At 35.9% G+C, this 22,897-nt stretch overlaps 1 protein-coding gene across 6 annotated transcripts in view; it reads right to left on the bottom strand.

The window, feature by feature from the left end:
* LOC112048022 (gustatory and odorant receptor 22) overlaps positions 1–22,897 on the bottom strand; it is a 140,514-nt gene that overhangs the window by 78,937 nt on the left and 38,680 nt on the right. For 5 of the 6 annotated variants that reach the window (XM_052885204.1, XM_052885208.1, XM_052885206.1 and 2 more), the window contains 4 exons: positions 22,121–22,266; positions 19,526–19,722; positions 18,636–18,797; positions 17,180–17,756 (listed from right to left, as the gene is read on the bottom strand). The exons of the other annotated variant lie outside the window; for it this stretch is intronic. In XM_052885204.1, the coding sequence (XP_052741164.1) occupies positions 17,595–17,756; positions 18,636–18,797; positions 19,526–19,722; positions 22,121–22,266 (667 nt within the window). In that variant the 3' untranslated portion in view covers positions 17,180–17,594. Of the gene's footprint in view, positions 1–17,179; positions 17,757–18,635; positions 18,798–19,525; positions 19,723–22,120; positions 22,267–22,897 lie in introns of those variants that run through there. 6 annotated transcript variants of the gene reach the window in all.

The raw sequence follows: 22,897 nt of genomic DNA on the forward strand, positions 1-22,897 counted from the left end.
TAAATGACATACATGCTGACCCGGTGAACTTCTTATCACAAACAAATTAAGACAAACGTATCGTTTTATCAGTGACAAGAGGTTAGCGGGAAGCCCAAAGGTACAATATAATGTCGCTAGGGAAGCCACACAAAATTACCTATTACGACTTTTTTATATTTTTTTTGGAATGAAGTTCTTTTATGCGGATTAAAAATACAAACAACTATAATATAATGAACAGCGTGACAACTGGAACGTAACACCAGAATCCACTATCACGCAAAAGATAATAAAAAGATAATACACTACAAGCCCTTGGAAAAAATTAACCTGTGAAATGATCCAACGTGAATAACGCTTAGAAGGCTGTTACTATATTAGAAAATAACTCTAATTAAATAATTAATTAATTTAATTAGAATTATTTTCTTTATGTTAGTTAGTTAGTTACTTAGGTTAATTTTGTCCATGGGCTTGTAGTCTATAAGTAATCAATTAGCCTCTTATTTATACAATTTATATCGAAACATTTTTTTTTATAAATTAATATTTCTCTTAATAATATGATATTCAATTATAGAGAACTTATTAATATTATTATTTGGTATTATGAATTGTAACCGTACGTCTTTCAACTTGGTACTCGTAACAATTCAACTAAATTTTCTTCTCTCCATAACTCATCAAGATCATCTGTGAAGTCTAAGATCTAAAGGCTCAAACTTAGACCGCATTATTGCTTTCCATCAGGCATAGGTAATTGTAGTCAAGCGCGAGCCTATCGTAAAAAAAATATAAATGTTAAAATAGTGCAAGTATCAAGTGACCTTGTTCGCTTAATCAGTGATAAAGACGAAGCAGCCCATACAAGGCTACACGCAAGGCTGAAATTATATCGGCGACGCTTAAAAACGCCGCATGTACAAACAATGTGTCTTTATTATATTTGCATATGGAATTCACATATCGACATCTAGAAGCCGCGGGTCCGTGTTATGTTGGCTTACGACTTGTAATTATTTATTGTTGGCCGTCATCGCCTAATGAGGGCTATTTCAATAAATGTATGGGATACTCTAAAGTCGTGATGTCACGAGAGAACAATGGTGGATTTAAGATCAATTAACACATACTATAAAGGAAAATCCCATACAGCACGCAGTATATTATATTTAAATAGAATAACACAACCCACATTAATGTTCTAGCATTAATACAGAATACATATTAGTAACGCTTATTTTGTTACGCTTTCATCTCTCTGTCACTACATTAGGACAATTTTTTCGACAAGTGCCTTTCTACTTTCATTGTCCTATATCCAATCTGATGTAGATAATAAATATCTCTTGGCATTATGTTAATTAATTATTATATTATATTCGTTAAAAAACAACCATACCAATCTATACTGACAACTATAATCTATTGCTGACAACTGTAGTTTTGACATAAGTTATTTTAATTAGTGAATGCTGTGATAACCTGTAATTAGCTGTGCAATAACTTAGTATATTAATGCAAATTATTGGCATGTGACATTGTATCAGCTGTTGGTTGTCCTTATTAAATAAATATACAAACTAATCTATTTTGATAAACTTTTAAGTTTATCACTGACGTACCTACTTACCGAAATAAATATTTTATCAAAATATTTATTTAAACTTGTTACAAAATATGTATTTCGTTGTTTATTATCCGGAACGAAACCAACCATGGTGTTCTACTGTGCACACAAGTCTTTACCATCGGCATGAATAATTATCCCCACCGTTCGGACTATGGCATCATCGTAGAAAATTACTAGAAGTTATGATTACTTATAACGTTTTACAACTGTGTCAGTATACACTACTAACAGTCGCCCGGCGATTTCACTTGCGTAGTTCCCATTCTCGTGAGAATCATCATTAACAACCCATATTTCGGTAAATGTGGAACACGAGTCTCATGACAGAAATGAGAGGGGTTAGGCCTTATACCACGCTGGCCAAATGCGGACTGGCAGACTTCACACACGCAGAGAATTTCCTCACGATGTTTTTCTTCACTGTTTGAGACACGTGATATTTAATTTCTTAAAATGCACACAACAGACAAGTTGGAGGTGCATGCCCCGGATCGGATTCAGAAGGCAGAGATCATATCCTCTAGGCTATCACGTCTCCCGTAAAAATGCGGGGAGGAAATATAGCCTATGACACTCGCGAATAACGTGTCTTTCTATTGGTATAAAACATTTTAAAATCAGCTTAGTAAATCCAGAGCTTCCCCCTTCAACCTTACAAACTTTACATCTTCATAATACTAGTATAGATACAGTATCAACTCAAGAGTGTTGAAGAATTATATTTTAGAGAGTTATTTTCCTCTTAATCTTTATCTGTTCTATACTTATAATAAAACTGGTCGTATTCTATATATTTATTTGCATTTTGAGATTTTACTTATACCATTTGTAACAACAAACGTTAGCGTGGTATAACGGATGACAGCGCGATCTAGAATCTATACTTGTAATACGAATTCTGTACATTTGGTACATTCTGTACATTGAAGATATTTTGAAATTTTTTGTTGTTTTGTTGCATTATATAATCGACACTGAAGCTAAAAGTATTTTTTTTCGATTTTTTGTCTGTCTCTCTGTCTGTGTTTTTTTGTTATTCAGATATCACGCTGAAACTACTGAATGAATTCAAATGAAATTTGGCACGGTTTAAAACCATATTACACAGAAGGTTATAGGATACTTTTTATTGCGAAAATAAAATGAGAAATAGGGGTAAAAAGTTTGTAAGGAAAGTCCTTCATTTTTAGAGTTACAATTTTAAAAATTTGTTCTTAAATCATAAAAAAATATATAAACCATAATGAAATTCAAAAAGTTTTTAATTCAACAACGAAAGTGGTGAAAGTCGCGGGTATCCGCTAGTCTTATCTAAATGTATGCCAATGTAGCCACATTTAAATAATCACTATTAGACACATAAATCATATCAGCATATGTCTAGACTACTATAAAATGTAGCAGACTAAACAAATGTTTTCCTGTACGAACATTGGCTTACGTTACATATTTAGATAGGAGCCGTGATAACCCAGTGGATATGACCTCTGCTTCGATTCGGAGGGCGTAGGTTCGAACACTATCTGTGGCATTGCACTTCCAAGTTTTCGGTCATGAGCATTTTAGGAAAATAAATATCACTTGTGTCAATTATCCTAACTCTCTGCGCGTGTGTAGCCTGTTAAGCCTCATTGGACCAGCGTGGTGGACTGCTAGCCTAACCCCTCTCATTCTGAAAGGAGACTCGTGCTCAACAGTGAGCTGAATATGGGTTGTTAATGATGACATATTTAGATATAGTTATTAGCTGGTACAAATAAAAAAGTTGGTTAGGCTCGGTTTGACACCTAAACACTCTAACCTAAGTGTCGCCGCACACGCACCACACGACAGCCACATACGCCGCTATAAGAAGCAAGAAGGAGCCACAAAAGTAGCTGAAGCGTGCGATAGCCACTTGTGGCCGATGGTCGACACTTGTGGTCGGTGGCTGCTACTTTTTGAACCCATGTATGCAGTATCATAATAAACTCTAACGAAGAAGGTTTAATTACGCTGCTTTTGATAACGTCATCGTAGGAGACGAATCTGTAGTTTTTGGATACATCCAATTTTAACAGAGAAGGGTCCGGAATCTCGCGAGTAGCGTGTTGCGGCGTTTTGTGGCAGCGTTTAGTGGCCGGTGCGGGCCACAAGAAGCGAGCAGCGACGATTGTAGCGTGTGGCGACCACCGGCGTCAACCGTGTGCGGCGAGTCCATGTAAAATATATGAAAACTACAGGAAATATGTCAGTAGCGGCGTTTTGTGATTATGGCCGGTGGCCCGTGTGTTGGAGCCCTAAGATCACTGGATCAAATCACTGATGTAAAGATGAACTTTGAGTTCTATGTTTGTAGTGCAGTGCATTTAATGTGACTCATTTTTTTTATTCTTTACAAGTTAGCCCTTGACTACAATCTCAACTGATGATAAGTGATGATGTAGTCTAAGATGGAAGCGGGCTAACTTGTTAGGAGGAGGATGAAAATCCATACCCTTTTCGGTTTCATTTTAATCTGGATTAACACATGAATAAATGGTTTCTCGAGATTTGCGAAAACTGATGATATGAATGTTTGTTACTCTTTCACGCCTCGACTACTGAACCGAATTAGCTGAAATTTAGTCATCATTATCAATCCATATTCGGCTCGCTGCTGAGCTCGAGTCTCCTCTCAGAATGAGAGGGGTTAGGCCAATAGTCCACCATGCTGGCCCAATGCGGATTGGCAGACTTCACGCAGAGAATTGTGAAAATTCTCTGGTATGCAGGTTTCCTCACGATGTTTTCCTTCACCGTTTGAGACACGTGCTATTTAATTTCTTAAAATTCACACAACTGAACAGTTGGAGGTGCATGCCCCGGACCGGATTCGAACCCACACCCTCCAGAATCGGGGGCAGAGGTCATATCCACTAGGCTACCACGGCTCTTTTGAAATTTAGTATTGAGATATATTATATCATGGATTAACACATAGGCTACTTTTTATCCCGCCGAAATCCATGGTTCCCGAGAGATTTGTGTAACACTAAATTCCACTTGGACGAAGTCGCGGGCGTCCGCTAGTTGGGATTCGTCTGTAAAACGCGTTTGTTATTATAACTTCTTAAAACTCGTTAACAGTTTACTCTGTAAACACGAAATGCAACAAAAAACCCACTTTCAAACATTTTAGATGCGTTTTTTCGAACATAATAGTGATTTAATTTACACCTCGAGAAGAAAGCCAATCAAAACGATTTCTGGGAAACTTGGACTCACTTTCGATTGCAGGCGTCAAACAGTCTGCGGTTCTATCGCCGTGTCTATTAGTGAAAGTGAATTAACTTTGGAGGTCATGATACTGATTAATGATTTGTTTATTTTTTTGGCCTTCGTACCAAACAAACATTGCCCTGAGGTTATTGACTTATTTCTATTCATCGTCATCATTATCAGACTACTAGCTGACACCGCGCGGTGTTACCCGCATGGTTCCCGTTCCGTAGGAATACGGGGATAATATACTTATAGCCTACCTCGATAAATAGGCTATCTAACACCGAAACAATTTTTGAAATCGGACCAGTAGTTCCTGAGATTAGCGCGTTCAATTAAACAAACAAACGAATTCTTCAGCTTTATATATTAGTATAGATTGTGGATTTTAGGGTCCACTACAGGGTCAGGACTCCCTCCTTACAGGGGAAGGGACAAAGATTTTGTAATAGAAATATATATGAATTGTATTAAAATAAACGCATGTTGAGTTAGCCTGTAAGTGGGGTGTACAATGTAGCATATTACTTTTTAATGCATGTTATGTTTAATTAGTCATAAGGTTTTTGTATACAACGTTGGCTTCCGAATAAATAAATAAATAAATAAATATCACTAACGCGTAACTTAACAAAATCGGTTGATGACTTAATTTCATTCAGTCATTAAACAACGAAAGTTATTTAAATACATTATTACCTGTAAATATTATTCCATACATTGTCGAGTCGTATATTCAGGGACTTACTGTATGTACCTACATAAATATATATTGGAATTGAACACAAAACTGAGCATGTGCGCGCTAGTGGAATAGTTAAATTCGGATCACTTTGTGCCAATGCGGGTTGGCGGGCTTAGGGTGATAATGTTTGACGATCATTATATATATCAGATGTTAATGACAGGGACGAATGGCCTAACGTACTTAATATTGGAGGTGCGGAGGTTTAACACGACCAACACCACAATTTCAAAGTTTAGAGCATCGCCGAAAGGTTGCCTGTCTATCGGTGTTCTAAAAGAAATATTTCGGGGAGTGTGCTCAGGAACTGTTCGATCTTGTGCCACCTTCCCCGTTCTACCACAGGACTGCTAGGCATCACAAAGATCTGCACCGCTACGTCGTCGTCGAAATTCTTCGGACGCGTACTAAGCGGTTTAGTTCCTCTTTCCATAAATGCTGCAAAGATGTGGAATGCTCTCCCAGCTTCAGTTTTCCCCACCACCTACATTAAGGGTATCTTCAAGTCAAGAGTGAATAAGCATCTTCTAGGCAAACGCGTTCCACCATAGGCTGCGTTATTGCAGCTAAGCGCTTAAGTATAGGCATACAAAATGAAAAATAAAAAAAAACCGTGCTGAGATTTTTACTGGAAATTTCTTAGAAGAAATAAAAGCTCGGTACTTTACAGTCTGATCCAAGACTCGAACTTAGGACCTCGTGATCCATAAAGTCAAGACGAACCACTGGAACAACAATGGCATGGAATGAAGCCTCAATAACTCAATATAGGGGTCGAACTCATCACCGAGAGGTCGTGGTTCGATACCCACACTGTGGACTATTGTCGTACCCACTCCTAAAACAGTTATTTCCGACTAAACTGGAACTGGAAACTGGAACTGGAACTGGACTGGAAGGGAAAGGATATATTGTTCATATTAAAATAAAAGATAAGGCAAATATATTTGTTTTTTATTGAAACAAAATAAAAAAACGAGGCAGTTATTGTTACAGATAACTAGTTATTTATTAGCTAGACTTTGAAGACCTCATAAAATCATAATACAGCCAGATTACGATTCATTCCTTAAACTTACTCGATTAGATATTCAATGAAGTCATTTCTAAAATAATTTTAAATAAATACACGAATGACCGTGCTAGAACACTTAATATTGTAATAGTTAAACACAAATAGGTTATGACGTCAGTCGTAAATATAGCTGAATGTAAAAAAGGCTTTATCTTTGACGTAAAAGGTTTAATTTGATTGCACAAATTACATCGTTTCCGTGAGCGGTACCTTTGGTGTTTTTATGGCGTCCCAAACAAAAAACTATGACACAATGCTCATTTTGTATGTAAAACAATCATACTGACCGATGACCTAATACTTTTCGTGCAATTTCAAGGACTTCTGTATAAGCAGTAAGCGCATATTTTGATCATTTGAGAATCTTAATTAAGGCATGATCATTGATAGCCCAGTGGATATGACCTCTGCCTCCGATTCCGGAGGGTGTGGGTTCGAATCCGGTCCGGGGCATGCGCCTCCAACTTTTCAGTTGTGTGCATTTTAAGAATTTAAATATCACGTGTCTCAATCGGTGAAGGAAAACATTGTGAGGAAACCTGCATACCAGAGAGTTATCTTCATTCTCTGCGTGTGTGAAGTCTGCCAATGCGCATTGGGCCAGCGTGGTGGACTATTGGCCTAACCCCTCTCATTCTGAGAGGAGATTCAAGCTCAGCAGTGAGCCGAATATGGGTTGAAATGTCAATTAAGGCAATTGCTACGCGCAATTACGCATTCTATAGATTAATAACCTCGGACTAATCAGATATATGCATTTTATAACAAAAAATAAAAATGATTTTATGTTAGTTCTAGAGCTCTAATCTGTTACGATGTTTAAATAAATCCAATTGTAATTATTAAAGACATCACAATACGGGCCTATTGAGATCTTCTTAATTGGTCCAGATCTGGCTGGTAGGAGGCTTCGGCCGTGGCTAGTAACCACCCTACCGGTAAAGACGTACCGCCAAGCGATTTAGCGTTCAAGTAAGATGTCGTGTAGAAACCGAAAGGGGTGCGGATTTTCATCCTACTCCTTACAAGTTACCCGTTTCCATCTTAGATTGCATCATCACTTACCATCAGGTCAAGGGCTAACTTGTAGAGAATTAGAAAGAGAGTAATAATTTATAGGAACGCAAACTACGCAGGTGAAACCGCAGCGCGTCGGCTAGTTATATATGGAAACTACGCAACGTCGACGCTGCAACGTCGCAATGGAACGCATAGCACTAATGTAGCATTGCTCTTACTTCTATACCTATACATAACAGAAAGCCAACCAATCTAAGCATTATTACATGCACAGTGGACAGGACCGACATTCCTTCTTCTGCGTGACAGAGCCAACCAGTAAATTTGGTATTGTGTTATAATAGGGCATGGATTAAGACATAGGCTACTTTCTGTCCCGGAAAAATCCATGGCTCCCGAGGGATTTGTGCAAAACTAAATTCCACGCGGACGATGTCGCGGGCGTGCGCTAGTTGAGATTATAAATATGCTTTTGTTTGTTCTTTTTGACGTGACAACGTCTTATATTTCGACGGAGCCGACCGATCCGAAAAAAGATGACGTCATGCGTCGTTCCCCCGTTCTAGGGTTGCCAACTGTTTTACAAGAAATAAAGTATATTCTGGTCTATGAAGATTATAAAGCAGTATTTTAGAAAAACGAACATTTTCTTTTGAAAAAATGCAACCATTCCATCAGTATTTTCTTATGACGTTAATAGTTGTTCAACTTGGGCATGTACTATTGTATGAACAGTCTGTCCATGTAAACGCTATTACCACCTAAACTACATTTATTTTCAGGCACATGTGCCTTAACAAAGGCGAGTATCTATATATGTAATAGCACTAATGTACAATGCTCTTACTTCTATATACCTATAGATAACAGAAAGCCAACCAATCTTAGCATTATAACATGCACAGTGGACAGGACCGGGCGACATTCCTTCTTCTGCGTGACAGAACCAATTATTACAAGCTTGTAATGCGGACGGTAATTTACGAAATGACATTCCAACTCTCGATACATGTTATTTTTGTCATTTGGCTAAATTACTAAGCAATTTACTTCGGCTATGGATGTCCTGGCTGTAGAGAAATGTTCTAATGAGTTTAATAAGTATATCTGTGTTTTAAATAATAATAATAATAATAATCATCATTATTTAAGAAAAAGACACATAAAAAATGAAAGAATAGCCTCATTACTAAAAGTTACTACTAAATATAGGGTCATTGTGGCTACAGTGGGTCATGTGGGAACACTTGGTCGGCAATATATTGGTGAAAAAGAGACGGTCTATAGTTGCGTCTCTTTCACATTATATTCGCGCTCCAACATGACTCACGCCAAGCTTGCCAGTGGATCGCTAGGAAGCGTTTTAAACGGTACAGGAATTAGTTTGTGTTTTGTGACTGCAAAAGTAGAAAAAATACGTAAGTTTTAATTTTTATTTCTTCCAAAGTTATAAATGTTAGAAGTTAGTTAAAGTTTTTATGTTTTAAGTACTTATTAAGGTCTCATTTGATAGTAAATTGAGCTAGCTTTCTCAGTGAAGTATTCTGTTATTGCGTCGTTAAATTAAAATGGCGTGGGTGGTACACAGTGAGTCGTTTCCAAAGTGGGCACAGTGAGTCGGCCCACTGTGGACCTATTGAAATAATCTATATTAATAATCTATATAGGAAAGATTTGTATTTTCGTAGGTAACAAATAAACTCACAAACTACTAGACCGATTTGAAAAATTCTTTCAATAGAAAGCTACATTATCAGGGAGTAAAATAGGCTTTATATTATCACCTTTTTTATATGGGAATTAGAACTGCGAGGTTCTTCTATTTCTATATAATATTGGGATCGATGGCTTAACGTGCTCTCCAGGGCAAAGGACGTAACACCACCAACTTAACATCTACATATTGTAAGTTTATTTTACAGAATGCCAAAGAAACGCCCGTTATGTAGGAAAATAGGTAATCATACCGAAGAAGATATGAAAAAAGCTCTTCAAGATGTCAAATCAGGGAAAAAATACTTGCTGTTGCTAGAGAACAGAAAATTCCATTTTCGACGTTACAACATTATGCAGCCAAAGTTAAAGCATCACAAGTCCACAACCACAAGTCCTGAAAATGTGAGACTTGTACCAGAGTTAACAGAGTTTTCACGGATGAGCAAGAACAAGTATTAAAGGAGTATTATCAAAATTGCGCTCTTATGTTCTCAAATCGATATCCGTTAGTTGGTATTTGGAAAGGTTTTTATTTAATTTTATGTTTTGCTGATAATAATGTTATTACAAAAATCTCAATTGTGATTTATAGGTTAGGTAAAAAACGAAAGTGCTTTTAAATTGTTAAGTGGCTACAGTAAAAAGTCTAGAAGCTAAGAATTATTTGTTTTGTTTAAAATTTATAATATATATGTTGGTTATATTTGAATGAATGAATATTATTATTATATTTGTTTCTAAAGAAGAAGAACTTCATTTACTTTGACATTTTACATATGAAGACTTTTGGTTGACTAGTTAAGAATACTACATTTAAAAAAATCTGTTTGTCATAATATTAAAGGATTAATAATATGTTAAACAAAGTCTAAATACAGTTTTTATACATAGATAAAAAATATTACCTTTTATTTTAGGTTAAACACCCAACTGACCCACTGTGACCTGAAAACTGACTCACTGTATACACTATATAGGACACAGTGGATCAAAAGCCATTTTAAAAAAAAATATATATTTTTCAAAAACTATTAAGTATAATACATATATTTGTATACCGAAACGCAGCCAATTAGTCTACCTTTCTTCCACTAAAGTTTGACATCGATAGCTTTTATGGTTTTTGAGATATATGACTCGGAAAAAAGGGTGACCCACTGTTCCCACAATCACCCTACTATATAAGTATACTTAAATGGGTTAATCCAAAAATTAAATGTGTAAATACAAATAATTAACGTGATGAAACCTGCACTAGTATAAACCGTGTCGCAACTTTCATCGCTCTTCCCTCATTCTAGATGATTACACCATAAATAATGTCTGTCAAGTCCTTTAGAGTCAAAGGAATGCTATATAGGTACGCAAAATCAATTGATATTGATATCGAAGTTAAAAAAAAGGAATTTTTTAAATCGGTCCAGGCGTCTTTGAGTAATCGGTGTACATACATAAAAAAAAAATACCGACCGAATTGAGAACCTCCTCCTTTTTGAAGTCGGTTAAAAAAGACCTTACATTAAAATGAAAAATCTGTGATAAATAATAAAGATCTCTTATAAAAAGGTAGGTAAATAAATAACTCATTTCCATCTCAAAGACATCCCGTAACTGTAACTAGCGCCTAAAACCTAAGCCTAAATTCATGTCAAGGGTTAGTTCTTTCTAAACAAAACCTCACGAATAGGGTAGTTGACTCATATCAAAAATATAAACATTATGAATTTCGTATAGTAGGTACATGGAATAAGGGTCCGAAATATATCGATATCAATTAGTGTGTGAGTGAACTTCTTTAAAAGAAAAATAAATTTAAACGCAAAGTATTTATGTTACACTAGCAGACTTCACGCGGTTTCACTCACGTAGATCCCGTTCCCGTAGGAATACGAGAATAAAATATAGCCTATTGCACCCGGGGATAGTGTACTTTGTAGCTTCCTAATAGTGAAAGATTTTTTAAAATCGGTGTAGTAGTTTATGAGCCTATTAAAATCAAACAAATAAACAAACAATCAAATCTGTTCTCTTTAGCATATTAAAATAGACAACTAATTAAAAAAAAATAAGTATCAAATGGCACTCATATATAATAACTAGCTGACGCCGCGCGGTTTTACCCGCGTGGTTCCGGTTCCCGTAGGAATATGGGGATAATATATAGCCTATAGCCTTCCTCGATAAATGGGCTATCTAACACTGAAATAATTTTGCAAATCGGACCAGTAGTTCCTGAGATTCAAGTGAGAGTAGCGCGTTCAATCAAACAAACAAACAAACTCTTCAGCTTTATAATATTAGTATAGATAGCGGACGCCCGCAACTTCTTCCGTGCGTTCAGATTTTCACAAATCCCATGGGAACCATCGATTTTTCCGGGATGGAAAGTAGCATATGTGTTAATCCAGAGTAAAATCTATTTCCATTCCATATTTCACCCAAATCGCTCCTGTTGCCGCAGCGTAAAAGAGGAACAAACATATACCTACTTACACACTGTTATTAGCAGACGCCCGAAACTTCGTCAGCCCTTAGACCTCATTAATCCGGCCCTGTCGCAAAATCTGTGAAATAAGACAAGTACGTAAACTACGAATAAGTATATATTTACTATTTTTGTATATAATAGAGGAAGGAAATTGCACATACTCGTAATACATGTCCAACATTTACGTAGAGTGTAACCTGTAATTTGCCGGACAGTTGAGGGTAATTTTGCATGTCATTTCGCATGCGCGCGCGCATTGGTGCAGGCGAGGGGGCGGCGCTGCTATGGCGGCATTAGATGAACCGCACGCAAATCGTTCAACTTGACAGTTAAATTGGATGATTACGTAAAATAAAATGTAAAATGAACTAAAAAATAACAAAACTGAAAATGCGACGCGAAAACGAGATACGTCAACTTTAGATAGCTTGAACGATTTGTATGATTTTTCATTTTTTTTCTCTGCTTCGAATAGCAGCAATTATGTAAAAAATGTATGAAGAAAATATTTTTCATAACTTTTTTTGCAAATCAACTTGATTGAAAAAAAGTTGTATAAAAAAAGCTCAGCTACAAAGGTATGGAGTTAAAAAGGAATGAAAGTTTACACCGATTTTCTCTATTAATAGGTACTTACTTATTTTTAGAAAAGATTTAATTGTTTGTAAGTTTGCATTGAATATGCTTTGAAACAACTGGACTAATTTGAGAAATTCTTTCACCAGTGTACCTAAACCAATAAAATTTAATCTTGTCAGCAAATCGTGTCAAAATTTTTAATTCAAGTTTTAGGTATCTCATTTATGAAAAAAATCATTAATTGGTTATAACTCATGATTAATTTCAAAAGTCCTGTAGCAAATATGGCTCATTTTATAACTGCCACAGAATAACATTATTTTGTAATTATGTTCTGTTGCAGACAAGAGGAATTAATTTTTCAATATTCGTTATTCATTTATATAAGTATTCATATTATTAAACAGACCGTTTGTTCTGTTATGTTTCTAGTGGCGCCCCCAATCCAGCCAGTTTTATTTACATTTTATTTAACTCTGAACAGGCTTGGTATGTAAGCGACATCTAGCGGCGAGTAGTAGAACTTTTATAATAACGTCCGTCCTGCCATCTGCTATCATAGAATGGAAGTTCTTGTTGTTGGTGGTTACTTTTACTTTTGAAACTAACCTCCAAGGTGAATGAATGTAAAGTTGCATAGAAAATTTCTGATTTATGGTTAGATGGCGCTCCCCATGGCGGATTATATTAAAGTTCATTTTTTACATAAGTATTTTTGGTTCAGCTTTTTTCATAGATAAAAAACGATTTTTTGACGCTTAAAATGAAATTATTAATTTTCATGAATACTTCATGTAATGATTCTTGTAGCCTTTCTTTTGATTTGATTTATTAGTTTGTACGGTACGTACAGTACATAGGTACGTATATCTACAAATCCATACTTGTAGGTAAGTCTGGTATGGGTCAAATCTCGGAAGCTTAATTTTAGCCACTTCCTAGAAATTAAAAATTTCAATATTTATCTGATCAATGTCAAATCTGAAAAGTTCTGATGACATAACTTTGAAATGATGGAAATTACTTGGTGCACCTGCCAGGTACCTCCTTCTGATCCTCTTCAATGATTTGTAAGTATTAGTTGAGAAAGTTATGAACATAAACTTCATTACACTCCAGAAATAGTAGGTAAGTATACATAGAAGCAAAAATGCCTACCTTAATATACCTACCTCATTATGTATACCATACACATAATGAATTCTCTGGGTAGGCATTTTTGCTTCTATGCACACCCACTCTTTTGGGGTGATTGTGCAGAAGTAATTTGCCATTTTGTACAATTTCTAAGTACATAAATAATTCTTACCCCAGTAAAAGGTGTTGTGCACACCACTGCACGCTACTAGGTATTCCAAAGGAAAAAGTTAGTCTGTTTCAATATCAGCGACATAATATACCTACTGAATCGTTAGTAACGCCGCAAATGAATAGTTTTAAATAATATTTAAAAAATACATTTTGCAGATACATTAAATCCTACATTAACTTTTAAACATTGTAATCCGGATAAATCCACGGCTCCTGTGGGATTTGTAAATAGCTTTTACGGAAACGAAGTCGCAGGTTAGTAGATTATAGGTAATAAATGCACGTGTCAACTGAAAGTACCAATAATCCTTCACGTGCATTAGCTGTAAGCTCCAATGCTGACCTTCCTACATACTTAACAACAAAACTACAATTTTGAAACACTCCAACTTGCACTTTGGCCGGGCAACTTTTAAGTGCAAGCTGAGAACAATATAAACTCGACCGGCGACTTTTGTTAAATGCGCTCTGAGAGCTTGTTAATGTGGAAGTACCAGTCACTAAACTAAGGTAAGATTTATCGTAGGTATAGGGTATAAAGTAGTTGACACCAGAACAAAAAAAACGAAGTAGCCTTTTAAGTTAGAAGTTTTTTTTTTTTATTTTCATTACCAATTTAGTTTTATTGAATGAAACTAAAGATACAATAGTAAAAATTATAATAATAAGTTATTGTTAGTTTTGTTCTGCTGTTGTCTCAAGGGTCATAGTCAAGGATACAGAAGGCAATCAATCATGAGTACATACACGCCATAGTACAGCTTTCCGATTCGATATGGATTTAACGATAAGCCTTATATTAACGGCAAAACATCAACATACGTAACTTCCCACAAATCTTCGAAAGAAATAATAAAGACGACTCATGGTCTTCAAACTCTAAAAATTCCAAAATTGACCCTAACCAGGAATCGAACTATATACCCCAGCTGTAAAGCAACGCTAAAAACTGCGTCATAGAGGTGGTCAATATGCTAACAATTTTATACGCTAATATTAATAGCATTATCAGATCGGCCAGCATCCGTAAAATTGTGTAACGTGCAACGCATGGCATTTTGAACTTTATTACTACAATATTAGAGTCGTTTGTTCTTTACCAGTATAATGACATGGTAGCTCGTGTAGTCAAGTGAGGACATGGACCGGAGATACCTGGGATAATTGAATTTCTTTGCGACGAGATGAATCTGCCCACCACGTGTTCAGTGATGCGCTAAACTTGCTGTCTAACACAATTAGCTTGCTTAGCCGCATCGATTAAACAAACTTGACTTTGAAATATACGAGTACAGCTGAAGGAGATTTTGGAGTATTATTATGATTTTTTTTAAATTCTTTACAAGTTAACCCTTGACTAGAATCTCACCTGATGGTGGACCCTTGACTAGAATCTCACCTGATGGACAATCTAAGATGGAAGTGGAATAACTTTCACACCCCTTTCGGTTTCTACACGATGTTTTCCTTCACCGTTTGAGACACGTGATATTTAATTACTTAAAATGCACACAACTGCTAAGTTGGAGGTGCATGCCCCGGATCGGATTCGAACCCACACTTTCCGGAATCGGAGGCAGAGGTTTATCCACTGGGCTATCACGGCCTTTTCTTTGTACGAATTAACAGAGCAGAATTTTTATATTACTAACATATAAATGGGCTGGTCCATGCAAAAATTGATCTATCTCGCTTTACAGAAACAGCATTTGAAAATGGTCGCTAATACGACGGAGATTCCGCTCGCTAGTAGGGAATTTATTCACAGACTAATGTTACTTGAGGTATTTGAAGTTGTAGAGAAATTGTCGACCATTTTCTCCCAATAATATTATGTGGATTCAGATAAAATGGTACTACGATTTTTCACATGTAAAAGTAAAAAATAAGTTTTATCTGATAGATAAATCCCTCATTTATTACCATTCCCCTCTATTCTGAGAGGAGACAAGCTCAACAGCCGAATATGGGTTGCTATATTTTTATTTTACGAGTAGGTATAGGTCCATGCTTCAGTCTAATCTAAGCTGCTTCATGGATTTCAACATTAAATTAGGATTTGTGAAAGTAACATTAATTGCATTAATTTCCTGATTTCTGAATACTTTTCAACCATGGGTTTTTTTCAATTGTTCTGCTTCTGCTAAAAGTACCTAAATAAAATCTTAATTTCGTCTAAGTCAACTGGCGTATGTCAAAGATAATGAATTAGCCTGCTGGTCGAGGTGACAAATGCGTCAATAGACTATATCATTTAATATTCTCCATGATGCAGCAAACTTGAGTAGACTAATAAAAAGGTTAAATCTAGGTTAAACAGGAGATACTCTCAGGAAAATCAATACAAGAATCTCTTAAGCCGAGTTCAGTTTACGATCTGTTTATTGCTCGGATACAAATAAAGCGGAATAAACCTTGGAATGGGAATAGTAAAATATCAGGATCGTTGAGCACAGTATAACTATAGGCAGGCTTAATTACGGTAAGGTACGAAGTAATGGTTTCTATTAATTTTATTTGTTCACTAGTTGACGCCGCGCGGTTTTATCCGCGTGGTTCCGGTTACCGTAAGGATACGGAGATATATATATCGCCTATAACCTTCCTCGAAAAATGGGCTATCTAACATTGAAATAATTTTTCAAATCGCAACAGTAGTTCTTGAGATTAACGCGTTCAACCAAACAAACAAACAAACTCTTCAGCTTTATAATATTAAGTAAGTATAGAAGATATATTATATTATATTACACTACACTACTAAAAGTTTTTAACGATTATTTGATTCAAAGTATGCTTAACTTCTACTATATTTAGTGGTAAATCATGATTCATTACCACACCCATTTATTTCCCTAATAACGGAATAAACATTTTGTAATAGAAGAATCAGGCACTTGATTAAAAGTAAAATTACTTACATTTATGTTAAAAACAAATAAAAAACTAAAATGAAAAAGAAGTCATTAGAATCAGTAGCTTAGTGGGAGTTTTCGATATTTTCATACTGTTACTATCGAGTTAACGTAAACGCGAATTTATATGGAATTGAAACAGTTGTGCACGAGATGGCGCTGTTTCAATTCATTAGAAATTCGCGTTTACGATAACGCGATCGTCTCTCAGAACGTATCGAAACTCAGAACCTATGATTAAGTTCTTGATTTGCAAAAAAGCGAAATAAAAAGATGTTTCCCTTGGAGTTCTTAAAACTTTTGTTAAAACTTCATCAATGTTTGTAGTTTGTTCCTGTTTCCTGTTTGATCCATAATTAATAATACTCTTAAGAACTTTAAACACCATTTAGAATAGGTAGATACTTATTATAAAAATAAAATATAAGGAAATATCAATACAACTACAACTACAAAATTAAAATAAATTAAAATTAAAACTAATACCTAAAAATATCTATCAAAATTAATAGATATTATTTAAGTAATATTTTATTTAAATTCATATTTAAAACTAGCGGACGCTCTCGACTTTGTTTGCCTAGAACTAAGTTTTTAACAAATCCCGCAGGAACCATAAACTTTTACGGGATGAAAAGTAGTAGTAGATACGTTAATCAAGAGTAAGATCTATTTCCTTTCCAAATTGCAGCTATATCACTTCAGTAGCCAAATCGCAAACTTTGGCATTTATAATTTAAGTGTGATATCAAATATGTAATGTAGGTTTTTAATGCATAATGTAAGTAACTGAAATTAATTAAGTTTTAGATGTGTTTTAATACAATTTGTTTTTTTGTATATTAATGTTTTGTGCAATGTGCATGTTTTTTTTTCATTTTTAATATTTATTCTCCATCTATTTCATCTTCATCTTCATCAGGTAGTGCAGTGGTACTGTTGAAAATTGCTCGAACTATGGTCTTGATGACTCTATTTGAACCTTGTCGTAGAAGCGTCAACTTGAACTGCATCAGTACTATCAAATATGTGGACATGTAGGATATATTCTGAAACAAATTATGAAAAAAAATTAAAAGGCATATCAAACAATAAAAGTCTCTTACTACTGGTATGTATTAGTCTTATACTAAGTCATTCGTTATTATATTTTAACGGCCTACTAACTACAGTATCAGGCGCTTAAAAGCTTAGAGTCACCACGCAGTTCCAATGCTGTTTGGCGGGCTTAGAGTAAAACATAACTGTTAAAGACAAAATTGTTATAATTATACCAATTTCCAAATGATTTTTTGACCAAAGTCACCAACACAGCTCAACGAGGTGCGAAGCTGAAGTGGCTATGGGTGGGGCACATAGTTCGAAAAGCCGATGGACATTGAGATCCCAAGGTGCTGGAATGGTAAACTCGCACTAGAAAGCGCAGTCTTTGTCGACCTCCCATCAGCTGGACTACCGACATCAAGCGACTCGCAGGGATTCGTTGGATGCTGGCGGCTCAGGATATGATGTTTGGAAGTCCCTACAAAAGACCTGTGTCCTGCAATGGACGTCCATCGGCTGATATGATGTTGATAATGATGATGATAATAAATGACTTTGTAATGATCATTATCAAATATTAATGATAATCAACAGGACCGGGGGCTTAAAGTGCTCTCGAGGCGGGGAGTAACACCGCCAAACCTATAAAGGAAAGCCTTTATAGGTTAATAACATAGGCTGGTAATGATGAATGGTGACAGCTCCTAACATTTAAACCATGTTTTTTTATATTTTGAATAAGCAAGCGCTTAGCTGCAATCATGCCTGATGGTAAGCGATGATGCAGCCTATGGTGGAACGCGCTTGCCTAGAAGATGCCTATTCACTCTTGACTTGAAAATACTCATATTGTAGGTGGTGGGGAAAACTGAAACTGTACTTACAGCTGTAAACAACTCCCTATTGATGTTGGTAAAGCCGTCAAGGTTCATGATGGGCGGGTTCTTGGCGATGGCCACGAGGAACATCTCCACCTCGCGTTGAGTGTTACGGTCGATAGCGCCGAGGTTCACGTTGAGTAGACGCATTTGAAATTCCAGGCCAACCTGAAAGTGTAACAAGAACATATAACTAGAACAAAGGACGTCGCGGAGCGGCGGGGCGCGGAACGATGACAGAAGCTCGGCAAAAAGCTCCAAGCAAATCTGCTCGCCAGAATGCTCGCTAAAACATTTCGAATTTTTCTGTGATGTAACATTCACACGAATGCTCATTACAAGTGAATGCTCAAGTCTATCAGCACCTTTAAGCCGATATATTTTTAATGGCTTTTATTGCGCGCGTCATGACTGATGGAAAGCAATAATGATGTCTAAGTTTGCCTAGAATATTCACGTAACTGTATCGTGGATTTTGTAGGTACGAAATATCGTTGTGGACTTTAGAGTGTACTACAAAGTCAAATTCATAATCAAAATACTCGTATTTTATTGAACAAAATAAAAATCCAAAGATTAAATCTTCCTATCCTATATTTTACTATAGGGCGCTAGCATTTTTACCTACGGTAAGAGAGAACAACATTCTTACTACATAGGTAATAGTTTTGTGTTATATAAAATTTTACGATAAAATTCACATTTATTTTCTAGATTCTTTAGATTAGAAAGGTTATTTTCTGATATCCTGACTGTGGCTGGCTCATTTTATTTTGTCAAATTATTCATTTTTATCATTTGTCTAATCTACTGCTGGATATAAGCCTTTTACATGGACTTCCAAACACAACAGCCTCGAGCCGAATAAACTATTCATGTAAAAAGAATTTTCTCACCTTTCTAGTAGCGTGATAAGCTTCATTACAAATGATAAACAGCAGTGTCATACAGTAGCCCACTATAACAAATAGCCCCATTTCCTTGTAACTCAAACCATGTTCTAATATCTCTGAGAGGGAGCCGTAAAGAGAGATGGTTGTTGTGAAAAAGATGACCATGCAATAAATGCCATACATATTAGAATACGCCCGACCTAGAGTGAAGGAAAGAAGTTTACATTACTTCATTCATATCGACGGTGGAAAGGCAAAACGTAGCAAGCGACCACTGGGACTACATAAGCTTCTGGCAGCGTTTTAATTTTAATACTAATTTTGTTCATTCATTTTCAATTCAACGTAACAACGAATTATTGTAATATGTACGATGAATTTTAATTTGAATTATAATGATGTAATGTTTCAACCTTATGGGAACATCAAGTGAAATTGAAAAAAAAAATGTTTTATTTTATTAGAATCCTAATTAAAAAGAAAACAATGACATTTCTTTTTAATTAGGATTCTAATAAAATAAAACATTTTTTTTTTTCAATTTCACTTCATGTTCCCATAAGGTTGAAAGTGATAGTATTGTAGATGACAATAGGTGTTTTATCATCGTTACATGATCAGGTCTGATCATAGCACTTGACTACGATCAGACCAGATTTCAAGTGACAATGCATCTAATATAGGAGCGGGCGTTTTTGGAAAAGGTACAAGTATATTCTACCGATACTTACTTCGGTTGACGGCTTCTATGCGTTATAGTACCGGTATTTAAATAGCTTGGTGGAAACCATGCCAGACCAGACCTGAGCTGACCCGAGCTGGTAGCCGAACCCAGGACTTTCTTTTTCCTTTTTATATTCTTTACAAGTAAGCCCTTTTCTACAATATCACATGTTGGTAAGTGATGATGCAATCTGAGATGGAAGCGGGCTAACTTTTTAGGAGAAGGATGAAAATCCACATCCCTTTCGGTTTCTACACGACACCGTACCGGAACGCTAAATCGCTTGGCGGTACGTTTTTATCTGTAGGGTGGTAACTAGCCACGGCCGAAGCCTCCCACCAACCAGACCTGGTCCATTTAAGAAAACCTCAATCGGCCCAACCAGAGATCGAATGACCTTCGTCATGTAAATTCACCGCGCATACCACTGCGCCACGGAACCCGTCAACCATTATCATTTGAATAACAATGTTGAGAACCATTACCAACTGCCCTAGAGTGGTCTTTAAAAATGTTGCTCTCATTTATTTACTCCTGTAAGCCCTGTATGAATTCTCAAGCAAAATCAAAGAAATTATTAATATCAATACCGACAAAAAAAGAATGAATATATATCAGCGACAATGTTTATTATTTTCTTTTCAAAAACATTTCCTCTGTTGTTATTACTTCCATAATATCCTGTCAATTTGCATATTTTCAAAGAGATTACAACCGCAATGGATCCGAGATGAAAACACGTACTTACGACATGAACATAAAAGATTTTATGGCTTATTTCGCTCTCGAGCGCCTGGGTTTCATCAGATTTTGACGTTGTTTCGCCTATCATTGTTGGAAATAGAGTAGGTATTGTTATTGTTTAAGAATAAAGCTCTTTAGCTCATCCAGGATAGTACTACTTACCACTTAGCTTATATGAAGCTGTCACTAAGTGGTATTAATGTGTTTTTGGTTGAAGTAGTTGCCGGTGAATTTTTAAACTTTACTCTAAAGTAAAGGAGTAAAGTTTAAAATTTAAAAAACATAAGGAAATACTGTTGATCACCGGAATGTAGATTAAAAAATAATTAAGTCATTCGGGTAAATAATTAAGTTATTATTTGTTTTAAGTCATTTTGTGTTGTTGTTTATTTTTAATAACTGTTGTTTGCGCCCGTGATTTGAGTGAGTGTTGAAAACCAGCGCTGCAGGATTACGCTGAGTGGGAGTCCTTTATTTGATCAGTACGCTTTTCTTTTTCTTTCTTATATAATATAAAAGTTTCTAATGAGCAAATGAAAATATTTTTCTTTCTTTCTTTCATAAACGAATGGTTTACTCAAACGACTTAATTTAAGGCATTACTTACTGTTGAGCACACGGTTTTTAGCTAGGATAGGCACTATAGGTATCTATAAATTTACTATTTCCTTCTGCAATATAGGTTCGTAATTAGTAGGGTAGGCCTATTAATGCGATTATGAAATACGTGCCACTTTTACTCTCTTCTACGGCCTCCGTGGTGCAGTAGTATGCGCGGTAGATTTACAAGACGTGGTCCTGGGTTCGGTCCCTGGCTGGGTCGATTGAGGTTTTCTAAATTGGTCCAGGTCTGGCTGGTATGAGGTTCTTGCCGTGGCTAGTTACCACCCTAACTACAAAGACGTACCGCCAAGCGATTTAGCGGTACGATGTCGTGTAGAAACCGAAAGGAGCGTGGATTTTCATCCTCCTCCTAACAAGTTAGCCCACTTCCATCTTAGATTGCATCATCACTTAATATCAGGTGAGATTGTAGTCAAGAGCTAACTTGTAAAGAATAAGAAAAAACCACTATGATATTCTTATTAATATTGGATACTCTTAAACTTAATATTTTTTTTATTACCTACCAAGTTGCTGCATCATATGCGACAAGTCGACCCACAGATGGCGGTACTGTGCCAACTTTAGTGCCGGATGTTCAGCGTTCAAGGCTTTGTGTAGATTTTCCGCCAATCCTTTGGAGGCAGTGCCAAATGCATTGCAGTTTATATACCTGATATATATTAGTTAAATATATTATTATTTAACATCCTACTTATATTATAAAAAAGAAACACAATAGAGCCTTAATAGCTCAACGGTAAGAGCGGTTGGACTCATTACCGAGGGGTGGTGGTTCGATCCCCGCCCCGTTGGTCTATTGTCCCACACCCACTAGCACAGTCTTTTCCGACTAGTTGGAGGGGAATGGGAATATTGGTCATATTATAAATGGCAAATATTCTTTTAAAAAAATATTATATAAGCTATTTTTATATATTAGTAATTTAGCTAAGTAGTTAATGGACGGGCATCGAACCCTCCTAAGTCCTCTTCTTCTATATTGAGACTGATATTACTATTACTATTACTTATAATAAATCTGTAGAGAGGCAAATTCTGTACCTGAAATATATTTCCAAAATAACTATCAGGGGTGATTAGTGATCGATACTGATGCCAAAAATGCAATCAGTAGAATTTTTTCTGTCTGTCTGTCTATCTTTCTGCCTGTCTGTATGTTCGTTATAGAAACAAAAACTACTCGACGGATTTTAACGAAACTTGGTTGGTGGTAATTCTTTATACTCCTGGGCAGGTTATAGTATACTTTTCATTACGCTACAATTAATAGGAGCAGAGCA

Source organism: Bicyclus anynana, chromosome 13, assembly GCF_947172395.1.
Source record: "Bicyclus anynana chromosome 13, ilBicAnyn1.1, whole genome shotgun sequence".
Classification (NCBI taxonomy): Eukaryota; Metazoa; Arthropoda; class Insecta; order Lepidoptera; family Nymphalidae; genus Bicyclus; species Bicyclus anynana.